A 14,679-nucleotide genomic window follows, 5' to 3' on the forward strand; every position below is an offset into this window, starting at 1 on the left:
AGGATCAGGGTGGGTGGATGGATGCAGGCAAACAAATCATATCAATATCATCTCATATCCAGGAGCTCAAGGAGTGTGCATCGATTGATTGATTGATTGTTTGTTTGTTTGCATTGCATTGCATGAAATTGCATTGCATCATCATCATCCACTATGTGTCTAGGTATTTCCACGTTTACGTTTTTGACTTTGACAGAGGATTTGGATTTGGTTGGGGCTATTATTATATTTCCTGTCTCGTCTGGCTTCTAATCTATTACTTTTTTTCATACTTTCTTACCTTTTCGTCCCAGTCATGTCCTGTTCATGGGCGTCGTGCGCATGGTCCTCCTGATCATGCTATCTATCTACAGTATCTATCTCTCTCTCATATCTCTGAGGTTCAGTTCAGGACGGAGTTACAAAGGGGTACCAAAATATCTTTATTTTTTTCTTATTTTTTACCCTCCCTTCAGAAGTCTTTATTCTAATTTAAATCTTTAAATAAAGAAAGAAATAAATAAATAAACGAAATTAATTAAAAAAAAGCCTGATTCCCTTCTAGTAAAAGGTATCAACCTACATTGAAGTACAGAAAAGAAAAGAAATTTCATTCATTCATTCCTCCAATGCGCCTGCCCAATTAATAATACTTTACATACATGAAAAAAAAAGGATAATAACTAGGCAGATATTTCTTTTCATTTCTTGTTTGGTTCGCGTTCCCTGCTTGCCTGCCAAAAACAAATTAACTCCGGTTTAGATGCTTGCTCCCAGCAATACGTAGAATAGAATAACACACAGTGAAAAAAAAAAGAGGAAAGTGGGAGAATAATAGCTCCACTCCACTCCATTCCCCTTCTGGCATCTCTAGTATCCATAATTTTGTCCGTATGGCGTCGTGCCGTACGGAGTTGTACCGCCGCCCCAGGCACTGCGGCCCCCGTTCGCTCCGTATGCCGTGAAGCCGCCTCCGTCGATGCCTTCGGGCGGTTCGTATGCGTCTGGACTGCGCACCGCGCCGCCTACCATGTCTTCGTCCTCGGCCATGCCGTTCGCGCCCTCGTGTCCGTCCGGGTTGTTGAGCGAGTCGATGACCACGGCCAGCTTCGTCTGCAGGACGTAGATCGCTTGCTGGATGATCGCGTCCGGCTCGAGGTTCCCAACGCTCTCGACGTCGAGGTAGAAGTTGCTCGGTTGCGCGTCGTAGTCGAAGGGTTGGTCCGGTGGGTTGGGTGTCTCCCATTTTCCGTTTTCTGAGATAGGCCTGGAATATATACGATCCATGAGTATAAAGATCAGATAAGGATAGTAATGGACTATGTTTGTCTGCACTCACCATTCCTTGGCCGGATCCTCCTCATACCAGTAGTCGACATGGCGCAGGTTGTTGTGCGGATCGTACTCGAAGCCTACTGCCGCCGTGGGCGCCCACTTGGCATGCTCCTTGGCAATCCCCTTCTTCGCGATGCACGTAAGCTTCAGCTCCTGGCCGCGCCGGAGCTTGCAGATGAGAGGCCCCTTGCCCTCAGGATCCGTGATGACCGGGTTGCCGACCCATTCGTTTGCCCGCTCGCCCGTGACGACCAGGTCGCGGGAGTACACTTTCATGACCTCGTCCCCGGAGCAGCGCGCATGCAGGGTCAGCGTGACGCTGCACCGGGCGCAGTGGGTGTCGCAGGTGCAGTCGCGCGCGTATTCCATGTCCTGGTCGCAGTTCTTGGAGTTGAGCGGGATCAGGCCCAGCCGGTGCGCGAGGAACTCGTCCGGTATCACCGAGGTGTTCTTCTCGATCTCGACCACATCGATCGCGAGCGTGGGCACCTCCGCGAGCATCGTCCGTCGCAGGGCATTCGCAAAGGAGAGGTCGACATTGCTGAGTTTAAAGTCGACGCGATATGGTTCGGCCTAGAGCGAGCGAGTGGCAAAGGGTCAGTGAGGACTCAAACAGGAAATAACAGGTGAAAGAGATCATCGTACCTCGCGAACAGTAACCTGGGGCCCCGCGGGCTCGATATCCATCTCGTAATCCATTTTGATTGAGTAGAAGGGTGATGAGAAGGGAGCAGCACGGTAGCTGTTCTCCTTCCGTTCACAGCAGGAGTATCACGTCTGGCTCATGTACAAAAATGAAGGATAGATGAAATCGCTTTCTTTTTTCTGATACCAGATCTATCCTTCAAGTTGTAGCTGGCAGACGTGCAGAAGTGGAGGGCGCAGCAGTTCCAACAATAATGCTTGCCTCGATGGACCGATCGATCGGTCTTTGAAGGTACTCTCCCGCCTGAGATTCCGCCGCGGCACGCTTTACCCGATTTGGACGACTCTCTTTTCTTTGAGCCACTAATGAGATCTGTTCAAGTGAAGATAACTTCTAATATTTCAGAAGCAAGATCTTACAGTAAGGTATTTACGAGAAATTAACGAAAGGGGGAAAAAAATGGTATATATATATATTTATTTATTACACGATACCTAGCTTCATGGCCAAGCTCAATCTGGACAATACAACCTACACAATAAGCATGCTTGTTCCCATTGATTTCCTTCCGTAAAGCTCTGGATTGGAAAAGAATCCAAATCGCGAATGCTGGCTGATGCATTTTCTTTGGAGTTGAATGTACAGTACTGGTACAGAACGCTGAAGGATGCAAATGCGGTATTGCATTTCATCGAAGCATCGGTAATGGTAAGAGCTAGGGCATAAGAGGACCGAGAGAACGAGGCGACTTTGGACTTCCAGTTGCACGTGGCACTATGCAAGATGATGTGTATTGAACAGTCGTGGTCCGATATGCGCAATTCAAGCTCGTATCGAGCGCTAACCTCCTCCACCATGAACTCAGCAATAGAGAAAGATCCTTTCAATAACAGAAGCAGTATTCACAAGCTAACATTTCTCTTTCAACAGACTCTCGGACTTAGACCGGGAGAGCAATCAAATCTGACAGCTTCTGAATCAAAAGCCTGTGAACATACCCGATGCCCCTTGAAATCAACTAGGCATCTAGCGCATAACTCCCGCCATCACCTCCCATCCATCCCGTGCAATGTTTTTCATGCCGAAAGCCATCGGTATCTCTAACCCTCTACCACGACCGGTGTAAGGGATCTATGCTGAAATCAAGACATATGATCGAGCGCAGAGCCATCCGATAAGATTATCAAGGCATCGAGCATGATGAGATGCAAAACCAGTGGCCGAAAACAGAAAAGCAAGCTGCACCACCCTGGGAAATGAGGAAGCTGAGGACGACAAAAAAAAAAGGAAACAACTTTTTTTGCATGCTGGGTCATATCGCGTCATAATGCAAAGATCACGGAATAAACTAGGAAGGAAATTTGTGGCCTCTGAGAACTGCCAATGTGCAACCCACAGGTATCCGTGACAACTATCGTTTCAAAGAGCTGCGATTTAAGGCTTCTAACAGCTCAGGGCGACTGACCAGCGCGGACGCTGCTTGTGCGTAAGTGACCCATTGTCGTTTTCGCTTGTGCATCTCAGGCCACTGAGGTTCTTCGCGCTCCACAATGACCTCAAAGAACTGATAAGAGGCCTTGGGCGCTTGCGCCGTGACCAGCGCTGGGGGGCGCATGTCTGGTATGGTTCCCAGATCTTTCTGGACGGTGCAGATGACTCCAGCTTCTTCCCATGCCTCCCGGCAGGCTGCCTGCTGAGCTGTTTCCTCATCGGTCTCCCAACCTCCTTTTGGGAGCACCCAGCCTCCAGGCCCAGCAGATTGTATCATCAAGACTTTAGTTTTATCGGCAGACAGCGGCACAACGCCAGCCACGAGTCTCTCTCCTTTAGCGCCATATCCTGTGCAGGTGCGAAAATGGTCAGCGTCGATCCAAACAATCCGATTTTTTTCATTTAGCAAAGAGAAACCGAGAAATGGGACCAGGAAACGGCCGATGCATGCAAGTGGAATGTGACATTTTGCATGGTCGAGGGGGGAGAAACGGTTGACACGTGCCTGCTGGGGTCAAGATCAAGACTCACTTTGATTTGTCCTGCCAGTGCGGGATTCCATAGAACGACTTTGTGCCATCTTGAATCGAAGAACTTCGCCAACAGCTGCCTGGTCCAGGGGATCGGAATTGGAATCAGAGCAATATTTTGATGACAGAGATTGTTCTGGCAGCGGTCGGAAGGGTCGAAGGTAAAAGAATGAACCACCTGGTTTCCAGGACAGACGTCACAGCCGCAGCTCTCGACACGACTCAATGGGCTGCGTCGGAGCCTAAAACGGAGAGAAAAGAGCTTGCAGGGGGCACAGAAGACCAGCCCCTCGAGTGGCACAATCTCGAGGGCGAGAAAGGGGGCTCGAAAAATGATGAGTCCGGGGTCCCAGCCAGCAGTGGGCGGAAGGCGGACGCCCAGGGAGGCGGTCGAGCGGTGTTGGGGGGGAAAAAAAACCAAGGGACTTTGCTGACTGAGGACAAAGAAGGGACTAGGTCTTCCCGTTCAGTCCCGCAATGGACGGGGACCCGATAGGTAAGGCCGGGGTTGAGGGACGCATCTTAACGGGAAATATTAGGAGACAGAGTAGGAGGAGGAGGGAAGAAAAATAGGAAGAAAGAATTACGTGGGGGGAGGGGGAGGATCAGAGAGCTTGGTATATGACGGCGCGGTCCGGCAGGAAGTTTGTGGGCGCTGACGCCGGGAACAATACTGAGGCTGCTCTCTCTCCTACGTCCCCAAGCAGCCTCCAGAGCCTCCGTCCCAGCGCTGGCGGAGCGGCGCACGCTGGAAAGCGCTCTCGCTGGCTCTTGCTGCTGGCCACAGCCCGTGTAAGCGTACGGTCACGTCGCCGCAGCCCCGAGGCCGGGTCCGCTTCCGGCAGCCTGGAATCATCGCCAAACCGGCGGTGGGCGATGCCGTATCGAGACCGTAACGCGCCTGCTTTCCAGTGTGTTATTTTTCTTTTCTGCCCTCTGCTTGCCCTTTCGCGTGTGGTCCTTTTGCGGCCTTGAACGACGCTCAACCACAGTCCTCCAGCACGGCCAGTGGAGCCGCCCCAGGCTCCTCGTGCCCTTCGCCGTCGCCGCCGACTATTCCTGCAATCTCCCAGTCTCTTGGTCGGTGAGGGGCTTCCACACAGATCTCTCGATTGACAGCTCAGTGGCTGCTTGTCTCCATCCCGGGGGTAGCCCTTTTCTCCGATTTTATGTCCTTTCTACCCGCCTCAAGCGCCGAGTTTCCTTCGGCAAAGACAGGCAACAATGCAGGCAATGACAGTATGGAAGAGCAAAAAAAGCCAGCTGGCCAGAGCACAGTACAGTCCATACTACATGCGACCTAGACAGTGATCCGGATGGTGTCGGCCGCCTTCTCGCTTCCACCAGGTGCGGTACAGCGGGGACCACACACTGGACCCAGGTAACAGTTCCTTCCGAGCGATTCTCGTTCTATTCAGCCAGATCTGATCGGATGGTGGAAAGCGCGCCCACGACAAGCCCTTGGTTCGCGCGCCGTTGCCGGCCGGCAATGACTATTAAGAATGACTATTAGGTAGTCGATACAATGGACGGTACCTAAGGCCACTTGCCTCTGAAACCGACACGGAGGCATTGGCCCACTTCTCCCACCAGACAGAGTTCTTCCAAACCGACTCTATCTTGCTCTGTCCTGCAAGCAGCATGGCCCTTGACTGGACCGCCGGCAAAGTAAATGCAAGCAACACAACTATTAGGTACCTAGGACCAACAACAGATGCATTGTGGCGGGGAACAAAGATCGTCTAGATGAGCCCAGTGACAGTCGCTCTGTAGTCGTTGACCCTACGCCAATCACAAACGAAGTCATTACAATTCTTATTTGGCAAGAACAACACAATAATGTCTTCAACTTTAAAGAATCTATCTCCCCGTACTACCTACGCCAGTTATCTGGAATCTCGTGGAGAGGGGACATTGTTACGTCACAGATCGGAGATGGCTGGAATGTGGATCGCCCACCACCTCCCTTGGTATTTACGTATTAACAAGAACAGTCGGCCAAGTTCGAGGATCGATGCTTGTTCCTTGACTGTAACTGAAGGACAGACTCATGCCGAGTCGTGACCGTTTTGCTGCGTTGTCGAATCCACGGCCAATCACGGCTACCACAAATGGAGAGGCAACTGGTTCACTGGGAACGCTAGCCGCTCCCGTATTCGTCTTCACAATTCAAGGTTTTTTTGTTGCTATGGATTGTCTTTGGTAACACTCTGATTAATGGAGCCTGGGGTGATCGACGCCCTGACGCGGGCCGGGGCATCTGCGATCGCTTTGGGCGCTGTTAATCACGTCTGTCACTCGTGCTCTGCTCCGTACAGTCCATCCAGATGGGGCTTGCATGGCTTGCTTGCAGCAAGTTAGATCGATCGTGGACACGGGCTACCGGGTTACTTCTGCCGAGGTGCATCCTTTGACGGGTCCCGTCCCGTCCTACTAACTACCGTACTGCACCACTAGATAGCTGGAGACATATCAAAACCACATCGGACGCTCTGGAAGATACTAAACCAAAGTGGTTAAAATATCCTGCCAGATCACTTTAGTGAGGACAGGTCCCAGGGGATGGACAAGAGGAGGTCTGTACCTGGCTCGATGCTGCCAGGAGCACTGTGGGCGGAGCCAGGCGTACCCAACAGCACAGCCGGCCCTCGTAGGGGGGAGAAGGGGTGTTTTGCATGCTGCGGGCATTGGTTGATAGCGCTGTTGTCTCTCATATGGCTTGTTCTTCTAGAAGCATCAAGATGTTCTTCGTAGCAAGGCGACTTTCTTACGAGCTTTCCTTTTTAAGTCTGACCGGCAGGGGGACATGCCCCAGGCTTCCCAGCAATTATATGTGCTCCCGTGATTTTAATAGTATTGCCAAACTTCCTTCTCCCTCGCCCAGCACAACCACCCGGCCAGCGACCAGCGTCTGCGATCGACTCTGCCTGCTCTTTCTTGCTCCAGTCGCGGAACCTGCCTCCAAGGCTGCTATTCCATCAAATCGTCCCTTCAGCACCGCCCTCGCTCTTCGGATCAAGACTGCACCGAGCACAGTCTTCCCGCCCGCTTCTTGTGACCGGTCTCTCGAGCTGATTTCTTCTTCTCTCGCCACCACCCCTGCACCCGGAGCAGATCTTGTCGTACGTCGAGGATGACTACCATCATTGACCGCAAGACGGCGAGGAAGCTGTCGCTCTTTCGACCCCTAGGTAAGAGGGTTTTTCTTGCCTCTGGATTCTTCTGCCTTGACCGGCCAGTCGGAGGGGCCTCCCGTGCCTCGTGCCAGCTTCACTGGCTCCCAGGCAGTGCGGGCTCCCCGGTCGGCGCTGCAGGCCAGTAGCTGCTGGCAGCGTCGTGTCGAGCAGGCACCGCAGCCCCTCCTTCCTCATCAACCTTGCCCGCTGCCATCCGATCTGCCCCTCCCTCCCCGCTCTGCTGACCCCCTCTCGGGCGTGCCCGACCCTTCCCATCTCGTGGTTTCCAGCATCGACTTATGGGTGTTTATTTTCCATTTGACAGAGCGTCTATCGCCTTCTTGCTGGAACCTTGTCATTTCTGGTCTTTTCCTGCAAAGCACGCACTTGGGGATGCGCCCTGCAGAGCTAATGACGTTCGGCGATCTCTACAGGTTACCAACGGAATCAATGTGGCTACTGCAAATCCGAGAATGGAAGTGAGTATCTGATCGACTCCTTTCTACCGGTTACCCCCTTCGATACGATCCTTCGTGCACTGCCTTCTGCGTGCAGAACATCATCTCGAAATCCGTCGTCACGGCCGTCCCATCGCGACGGGCCCCGCTTAACCTATTTGGGATTGCGATCCCCTGTCCACCAATCATCAACTCTGCTCTAACCTCTCTTCCTGACAGCTGCTGCGTACTATACGAGCTCTGTCCATGTCCGTCCAGAGCATTATGAGGACCTGATCAATCGTGGTTGGAGAAGGTGCTTCTTCCTTGTACCGAAATCCGTCTTAATATTTTGGTTAAATTAACCGTTGGGTCAGATCGGGTACCTTGTATTACAAGCAGAACCTGCAACGGTCATGCTGTCCACACTATACGATGAGGTACGGTTCTGCTGCTTCTAGTCTGACATGTCGGTTGCACATCTAACCGCGTCGTAGGCTGGAAGCCTCAGCCTTCAAGCCTAGACGAGACCAGCGAAAAGCGATCAATCGGTGGAACAGATATGTCCTGGGCCCCGAATATATCCGGAAATTGGCGGAGCTATGTCCCAAGAGTAGAGAGTAAGTGGTCCTTTTTGATTCGTTTGCAGCTAGACCTCGATCCCTTTCAAGGCACCACGTTGCTTATTGGAATCACGACGTGCAGGGAGAAAAGGCACCGGAAACAGAACTTTGACCTCCTCACCGCGGTCCACGAGGCCGAATACGTGAACTTGAAAAGGCCCGTCGACCCCAAGACCAAGCGGGCTATCGAACCGGCGCACAAGTTTGAGGTCATAATAGAAGACGATTCCATCTCCCAGCGGAAGTACGTTCGCCACTGTCCAGCCTGCTGATATCGTCCGCCTTTGTTGATCGCAATTCACAGGTTTGATGTTTTCGTTAAGTATCAGGAAGCCATCCACGGAGAACCCGCAGATAAATGGAAAAATAACGACTTCAAGCGGTTCCTCTGCTCCGGTTTGAAGCGGAACAAGCCCGAAAAGGGTTCTGATGAGAAGAGACTGGGATCGTGGCACCAGTTGTATCGCTTGGATGGGAGACTCATCGCGGTTGGCGTTTTGGACCTCTTACCGAACGGTGTGAGCTCTGTCTATCTCTAGTAAGTGTGGACCACGAGCGATGGAATATTCCTGCAACTGACAATGAGGCTGTGTAGCTACGATCCCGAGTTTGGTGATTTTGAATTCGGAAAACTCAGTGCGTTACGAGAAATCGCGTTTGCCATTGAGAATAATTACCAGTATTATTACATGGGTATGAGGAGACTGTTTGCTATTGATCTGGCATCCGGAGGGGATTTTCTGACCGCGGGATAGGATACTATATCCATTCATGCCAAAAGATGCGGTACAAAGCCGAGTTTAGACCACAGTACATCTTGGGTGAGGACGCCTTCCCGTGCAGAACTGCACAAGAGAGGGAAATTCTAACCATTCCAATTATACCAGATCCGGAGAGCCTGACCTGGGATCCACTCGATGGCGAACTGTTGAAGAAATTGGACGAGCGGCCATATGTATCACTTTCTCGTGATCGAAAGCTTGCCTTGGAAGGTAACCAAGGAGAGGGCACGGCAGCGGCGGAAGATACCGGCAAGGGTGATGCGATGGAGGAAGATGTAAATGAGGAGGAGCTGTCCCTTTTCGAAATCCGCATGCCGGGCGTTATGACTGCAGAAGAGGTGGAGACTAAGCTCGACCTGGACCACTGGCTGCTCCTTGTCCAGGGAACTTTGATCCACACAAGCGTAAGTTGATTCCTGATCCTTCCCTTATGCCTATTATTCCTTGAACAACCCACTAATATCTATGACCCATCAGGACCTTGTCGGGTGGGAAGACGCGGACATCCGAAACCCACAATCCGTCAAGGGCATCGTGGGAGAATTGGCCGCCATGCTGGGGCCGGATCTCGTCAAGGAGACGGCGGTGGTCCTGTTCGATTGATTTGGATTGAGACAGTCGATCCGGCAGCATATACGCTTCAGCTCACCAGCCAAGTTCACTAAGAAAGAGCTTTGTGAGTAAGCCGCAGCCGCAGGTTCTGGATGTTAGTGATTAAATCGATCTACATCAATCAATCGGGCAATCAATCAATTAATCATTGTGGTTATTACCATATTCTGATTTCGTTCGTTAATACAGTTCAAGAAAATAATAAAAATGTAATAGCGAATCGAATCGAATTGAATAAATTAAGTATGCTGTATATTAAAAAAAATGTTTGTACATGTTATTCGTTCGTAACCATAAACAGACATGACGAAAAACAAACCCCAGCCATATGTGTCCGAAAAACGAGTCAAAGCTCTACCTAACCAGCTCAAGAACGCCGCCAACATGATCATGACCATGACTCTCCCACAACAAACACCGCACACGCCCTATGCAATGCAAATGCAGTGTAATTGCTTTCTTGCTCGCTCGCTCGAATCGAATCGAATGAAACAGTTCTCAAAATCCGTGTAAAATGACGACCCCTGTCTAATGCAGCCAGAAAAAGATCTATTATTAGATAGCGAATGAATGAATGGCCCGGATCGTTCAAATGTCCGCCGGACAAGAAAGGCAACAGACGACCTGCGGACCGGATAAGAACGAGAAGGAGAAAAAAACGTAGCAAGAAATCTATTTGTTCTTGCTTGTCGTATCGTTTTTTTTGTTCTTCGGTATAGTGTCCCTCTCGTCTACTCCTACTCCATCAGCTCCACTGGAGGACGGGCCGTGCGAATGAGTTTCTTCCGCTGAGGAGGGAACGAGTCGACAGGGCTGCTCATATCAACGTCGAGATCGTCGTCGTCGCCATCGCCAGCACTGGTGTCTTCGACCATGACGGCGGGCAAGTTGGGACTGCTGCCGTGGTCGGACGGGTGGTAGATGATGGTGCTGCTGCGGCTGCGCTGTCCTGACCCGGAGACGGGCCAGCTGCCTGTCCTCGCGACCTGGGGGTGCGCGCCGTCAGACGAGGAGACGGAGACTGGCGATGCTGGGTCGTTTGACGCCGTCGCGTTGTCCGTCGCAATGCCTTGCTGCTCTGTGCGTAGCCTGGCCAGCGCTTCGGCCAGGTCGCTGGCGTGCACCTCCTTGTTCGGCGGATCCTCGGGTCGCGACACCCAGCCTTGCGGCGGGCTGGGTGGCGGGCTGATGAAGAAGAGCTTCTGAGCATGAGGCGCCTCCAACAGCTTCCGTCGGCGCGCCTCCTCCGTGCTCTCGATCGGGGTGGGCTCGCCAAAGTAGATGCGGGCCCGCACGTTCTTCCGGTCTATGAGGCCCTCTGCCTCGAGGTGCTGCCGGACGCGGATGGCGTCGTCAGTCGAGAGGAAGGAGCAGACGATTCGGCGGAGAGAAGGCAGGGGAGAGAAGGAGTTCAGCGGGGCGACGGCGGTGATCTGGGCCCGGATCGAGGCGAGCGATGATGGTTGGAAGAGGAAGAGGTCATGTAGATCGGTGATCAGGAGTGTATTCGAGGGCGGAGAGGGCTGTGAGAGCGGCGGCAGGTTGGACAGATCGAGAGAGAGCGAGGGTCGCGACGAGGAGCGAGAGGAGGAGGAGCGACTGGATGGTGTAGTAGAGGCGGCGGGCGGAGGTGATGAGGTGGCTTCTGTCGCCATGGTGCAAGGTCTTGCGACTGATATGATTCCGAGAAGGAATCTCTGGCTGCTAGAATGAGTTCAAATAGGCTGAAGAAATGGAAATCTCTGCCGCTGTCAATGCGAACAGGGGTGATCCCGACCGCACAGAGATGTGTGGGATCGATAAGACATCCAACTGCAGGTGGAGAAAGGAGGCAGAAGTAAGAGAAAGCTCTGGAACGGCAGAGCTGGACACAAGTCCTGCAAGACGAGGTTTCTGGGTAATTCTGCAACTTGTCTTTTTTTGCTGGCAGGAGGAAAAAAACAAGAACCAGTCCCTATATATACAGCTTACTCATGTGGCAATCCCACGAGGATTAAATGCGCCTGTTCCGTTTACGGTGCGGCGCAGCAGCAAGCCTTCTTTCTCCGCCCGCAGCACTCTCCACACGTGCGGACATTTAATTACCGAAGCTGGAAATCGTATAATCCTCCTTGCTGCGCCTGGCTATTGGCGCAGCTTGGCAAGGACGTTTCTTGTTTAAAAAATGCCGCAAAGCCACGAATGCAGTACGTACTATTTCCCAGGACGCAGGAACGTTCTCCACTTGAGCGACGGAATAGTCTGTGGAGGAGAAACCAGCCTCCCGGATAGTTACGTATACGTGTACCTTATTTCTTACTGTACCTGATCTGGTCACCAGCAACAGGCACAGCCAATTTCGAGAGCAGTGCCATTATTAACAATTACCTCATCTTACGAAGCGGCCTGTCAGTGCGTGGCCTGCGCCATTTCATAAGAGAGAAAGAAAGACATCATCTGGACAAGAACGAAAGCATCCGTTTTTCCGCACGAGATAAATTCCTCAACCAAGAGTCATAGACTGACTTCGAGTTCATCAATCACGATGGCATTAAAAACAAACCTACATGATAACAACCCAGTTCTTGATCTCGATCCTTCTTCTTGCTCGAATCAACACCCAGGCAATCGTGCCAGCACAACAACGCCGTTCGATACGATCGAACAGGTTCTGAATTCAATTCTCGCGAGTGGTGTCATTGTCTCTTACTTTTTCATCTATAGAATCCTGTACACTGGGAAAACCTCTGTCGTGACTGAAAGACAGTCAAATGGGGAGATTGTTACAATAGTAACAGTGCTCCTGGTTTAATTTTTATCGAGGGATGTTCTTGTCCTACACTGATACCGATAATTCTATACTACTGCCTTCCTTGGAGGAAGAATGAGATATGAACGAGGATATCTAAATTCTAGAATTCAGTCTCAGTTCACTACGAGTAAACTACTGGAGGCGTAATAATTTGTCTGCCTGGTAGAAACTGGCTGGTAACGGCATAGCCAACACACCTGTGAAGACTGCAAATGCGCAATTAGTTATTTATCTGAGACATCAACGAGATGGAATCATATCAGATCAGATCAGATCAACACCTGTAGGATGTAGACCGTAGGCAGCCCTGATTCTCATGATTCTGATTCTCAATAAACCCATCGTCTTTTAGTTAGTCTGGTTAGTTATGTCTTACCTATAGTCCTAGGTATGCCAAAGCAAGTCCAGCTTCTTCATCGTATCCCGTCGGCAGGTTATGAGCCTATCGAACCTGATTCTGTCTCGGATTAGTTAATCGGACGTGGTCAGTCAGACCAGGCAGATAGATTGAATCTCGCATGATGGATGCATCTACGATATGACCAGGATCAAATGGCCAACGGCATTCCGATCAATCGACATTGGCCAAGTTGGGTCATCACCACACGCCGTCTTGATGAGTCTCTTCATCATGCCTCGTCGAGTGATATCAGGAAAATCTCGCATACGCGCAGATCAAAGCCACCACTCTAGAGATATTGTCCTTGTCCATATCAACTTCCAAATGTAGGGACTTGAATGAAGGGGTTTGGGTCGACTAGGAGAAAGAGTTCAATCCTATGAAGAAGACTTTTAGGTCTTTGACACCATCTGATCCAGAGTTCACCTGATGATAATACGCGTGGTCAATGATCGCTAGGCTGCAATCGCAAGTCAACTTTGAACCCTTTGTCGAGACTGGATAGCTGGGGTTTCAAACTGAGACCTGGAGGCTGTTCAGTCATATTTAAGTGTCTCAGAGCAGATATAGGGATAGGTTTCTATCTTTCATTGTTAGCAGTGATAAATATGGTTTGCGTATACTGGCAGAGGTTCTTCCATGTTGCCAATTCTGCAGCGAGTTTCTAGAAAATCCTCTTGAACCCAACTCCTTCCAGAATCAGGATGTATAACAAGTTAAGAAACTTGCAGGACATATGTGATCTGTATCAGATATCATGATCTGCGTGTGGCTGCAGAGCTCCTATCAAGAATATCACCGTAAAGCTGTCCAACAGCCACCCAGAATGTAGAATCCGGATGATCCATGTGACCTCGTTGATCATGATGCCATGCGAGGATCTACAATCCTCGTCTTGAATGGGCTGAGAATGAGATCTCTTCAGATTCATGCAGCAACTGCTGGCTGGGAGTAGCCTCGTGACCATGGGTAAAATCTCTTAATTTTCCAACACACACCGCGGTTGCTGTCTGTTGTCGAAAAATTTCGAGTATGAAGCATCAAACCTGTCTGTATCACTGGTAGTCCGGTTCTGATCTGGACTGAGACAGGCAAGTCGTCTAGACGATGAATTTGTCTGGAAGCACAACGGCGGCAGGAATGTTACACTGTAGCCCTAGTTGAGTGCGGCGTAGGCGCTTCTCTATCACATTCTGGAAGTTGAAAGGTTAATAATACATTCTCATCAGATGGCTTCATCATGCCAGCGACTCATGCTAGGTGAATTTCTCTTCCTTATTCCAAACGTCCGGACCAGGACACGGACGGAGTATTGACAGAGCATAACCCATCTGTTGATCGATCAGATAGCAGACGGTCTTCCGTCTGTAACTAAAGGAGCAGGGCAGGTAGAAAAGCCCTAAGCGTACCGGTCAGTGCATTAGCTGCTAGAGGTTAATGATGATGCTGATGGTGACGATGATAATGGCGAATTAAGGACCACTATAATAAGGTTATTATACCCTGGCCCCGGTCACCGACTGCGTGCAAGCCTGCAAGAAGTAACTGCAGTCTAGTCCGCGCAAAATGCAGAATGGCCACGTGTGGCTTATTGCGCACGGCTCTTTTCTTTTCGTTCTTTCCCTGTCGTTGCTGTTGTCGAAAAAATGACGAATAATAATCCGGGCAAACCCGGGCCAGCTTCACAAGCGGCCTGAAAAAAACAGATGAGATGGCAACCCTCCGTAACTGCCAGGCCCATAAGTTCCAACCCCCATGGTCTCAACAATCAGCGATGGAGACAATGGGCAGCAGTTGACCTTGTCAACCCAAGTAAGGGACCCATATGTGTCCAGTTCCCCCAAAGGATTCGGCAATGATCAGGTAGACAGGTACTC

General features: G+C 50.9%; 4 protein-coding genes across 4 annotated transcripts; 1 reads left to right on the plus strand and 3 right to left on the minus strand.

Annotated features, from left to right (window-relative positions):
* Positions 1 to 849: 849 nt before the first annotated feature.
* T310_5187 (DNA-directed RNA polymerase) lies at positions 850 to 2,013 on the minus strand (the record flags this gene model as incomplete). Its single annotated transcript, XM_013471930.1, has 3 exons — positions 850 to 1,246; positions 1,319 to 1,887; positions 1,960 to 2,013. The coding sequence occupies 3 exons, from the start codon at positions 2,011 to 2,013 to the stop codon at positions 850 to 852; spliced, it is 1,020 nt and encodes a 339-aa protein (XP_013327384.1).
* Positions 2,014 to 3,371: 1,358 nt separating this feature from the next.
* On the minus strand, positions 3,372 to 4,031 carry T310_5188 (uncharacterized protein; the record flags this gene model as incomplete). The annotated part of the gene is made up of 2 exons (XM_013471931.1): positions 3,372 to 3,799; positions 3,983 to 4,031. 2 exons carry the CDS (start codon positions 4,029 to 4,031, stop codon positions 3,372 to 3,374), a joined length of 477 nt encoding a protein of 158 aa, XP_013327385.1.
* A 2,691-nt stretch (positions 4,032 to 6,722) lies between these two features.
* On the plus strand, positions 6,723 to 9,602 carry T310_5189 (Arginyl-tRNA--protein transferase 1; the record flags this gene model as incomplete). Its single annotated transcript, XM_013471932.1, has 9 exons — positions 6,723 to 7,103; positions 7,173 to 7,636; positions 7,972 to 8,034; positions 8,092 to 8,214; positions 8,300 to 8,461; positions 8,522 to 8,755; positions 8,813 to 8,910; positions 8,973 to 9,403; positions 9,477 to 9,602. 9 exons carry the CDS (start codon positions 6,723 to 6,725, stop codon positions 9,600 to 9,602), a joined length of 2,082 nt encoding a protein of 693 aa, XP_013327386.1.
* A 746-nt stretch (positions 9,603 to 10,348) lies between these two features.
* T310_5190 (Calcineurin binding protein) lies at positions 10,349 to 11,266 on the minus strand (the record flags this gene model as incomplete). The annotated part of the gene is made up of 1 exon (XM_013471933.1): positions 10,349 to 11,266. The coding sequence occupies one exon, from the start codon at positions 11,264 to 11,266 to the stop codon at positions 10,349 to 10,351; it is 918 nt and encodes a 305-aa protein (XP_013327387.1).
* Positions 11,267 to 14,679: the final 3,413 nt, after the last annotated feature.

Source organism: Rasamsonia emersonii (assembly GCF_000968595.1).
Source record: "Rasamsonia emersonii CBS 393.64 chromosome Unknown ctg1118621760253, whole genome shotgun sequence".
Classification (NCBI taxonomy): domain Eukaryota; kingdom Fungi; phylum Ascomycota; class Eurotiomycetes; order Eurotiales; family Trichocomaceae; genus Rasamsonia; species Rasamsonia emersonii.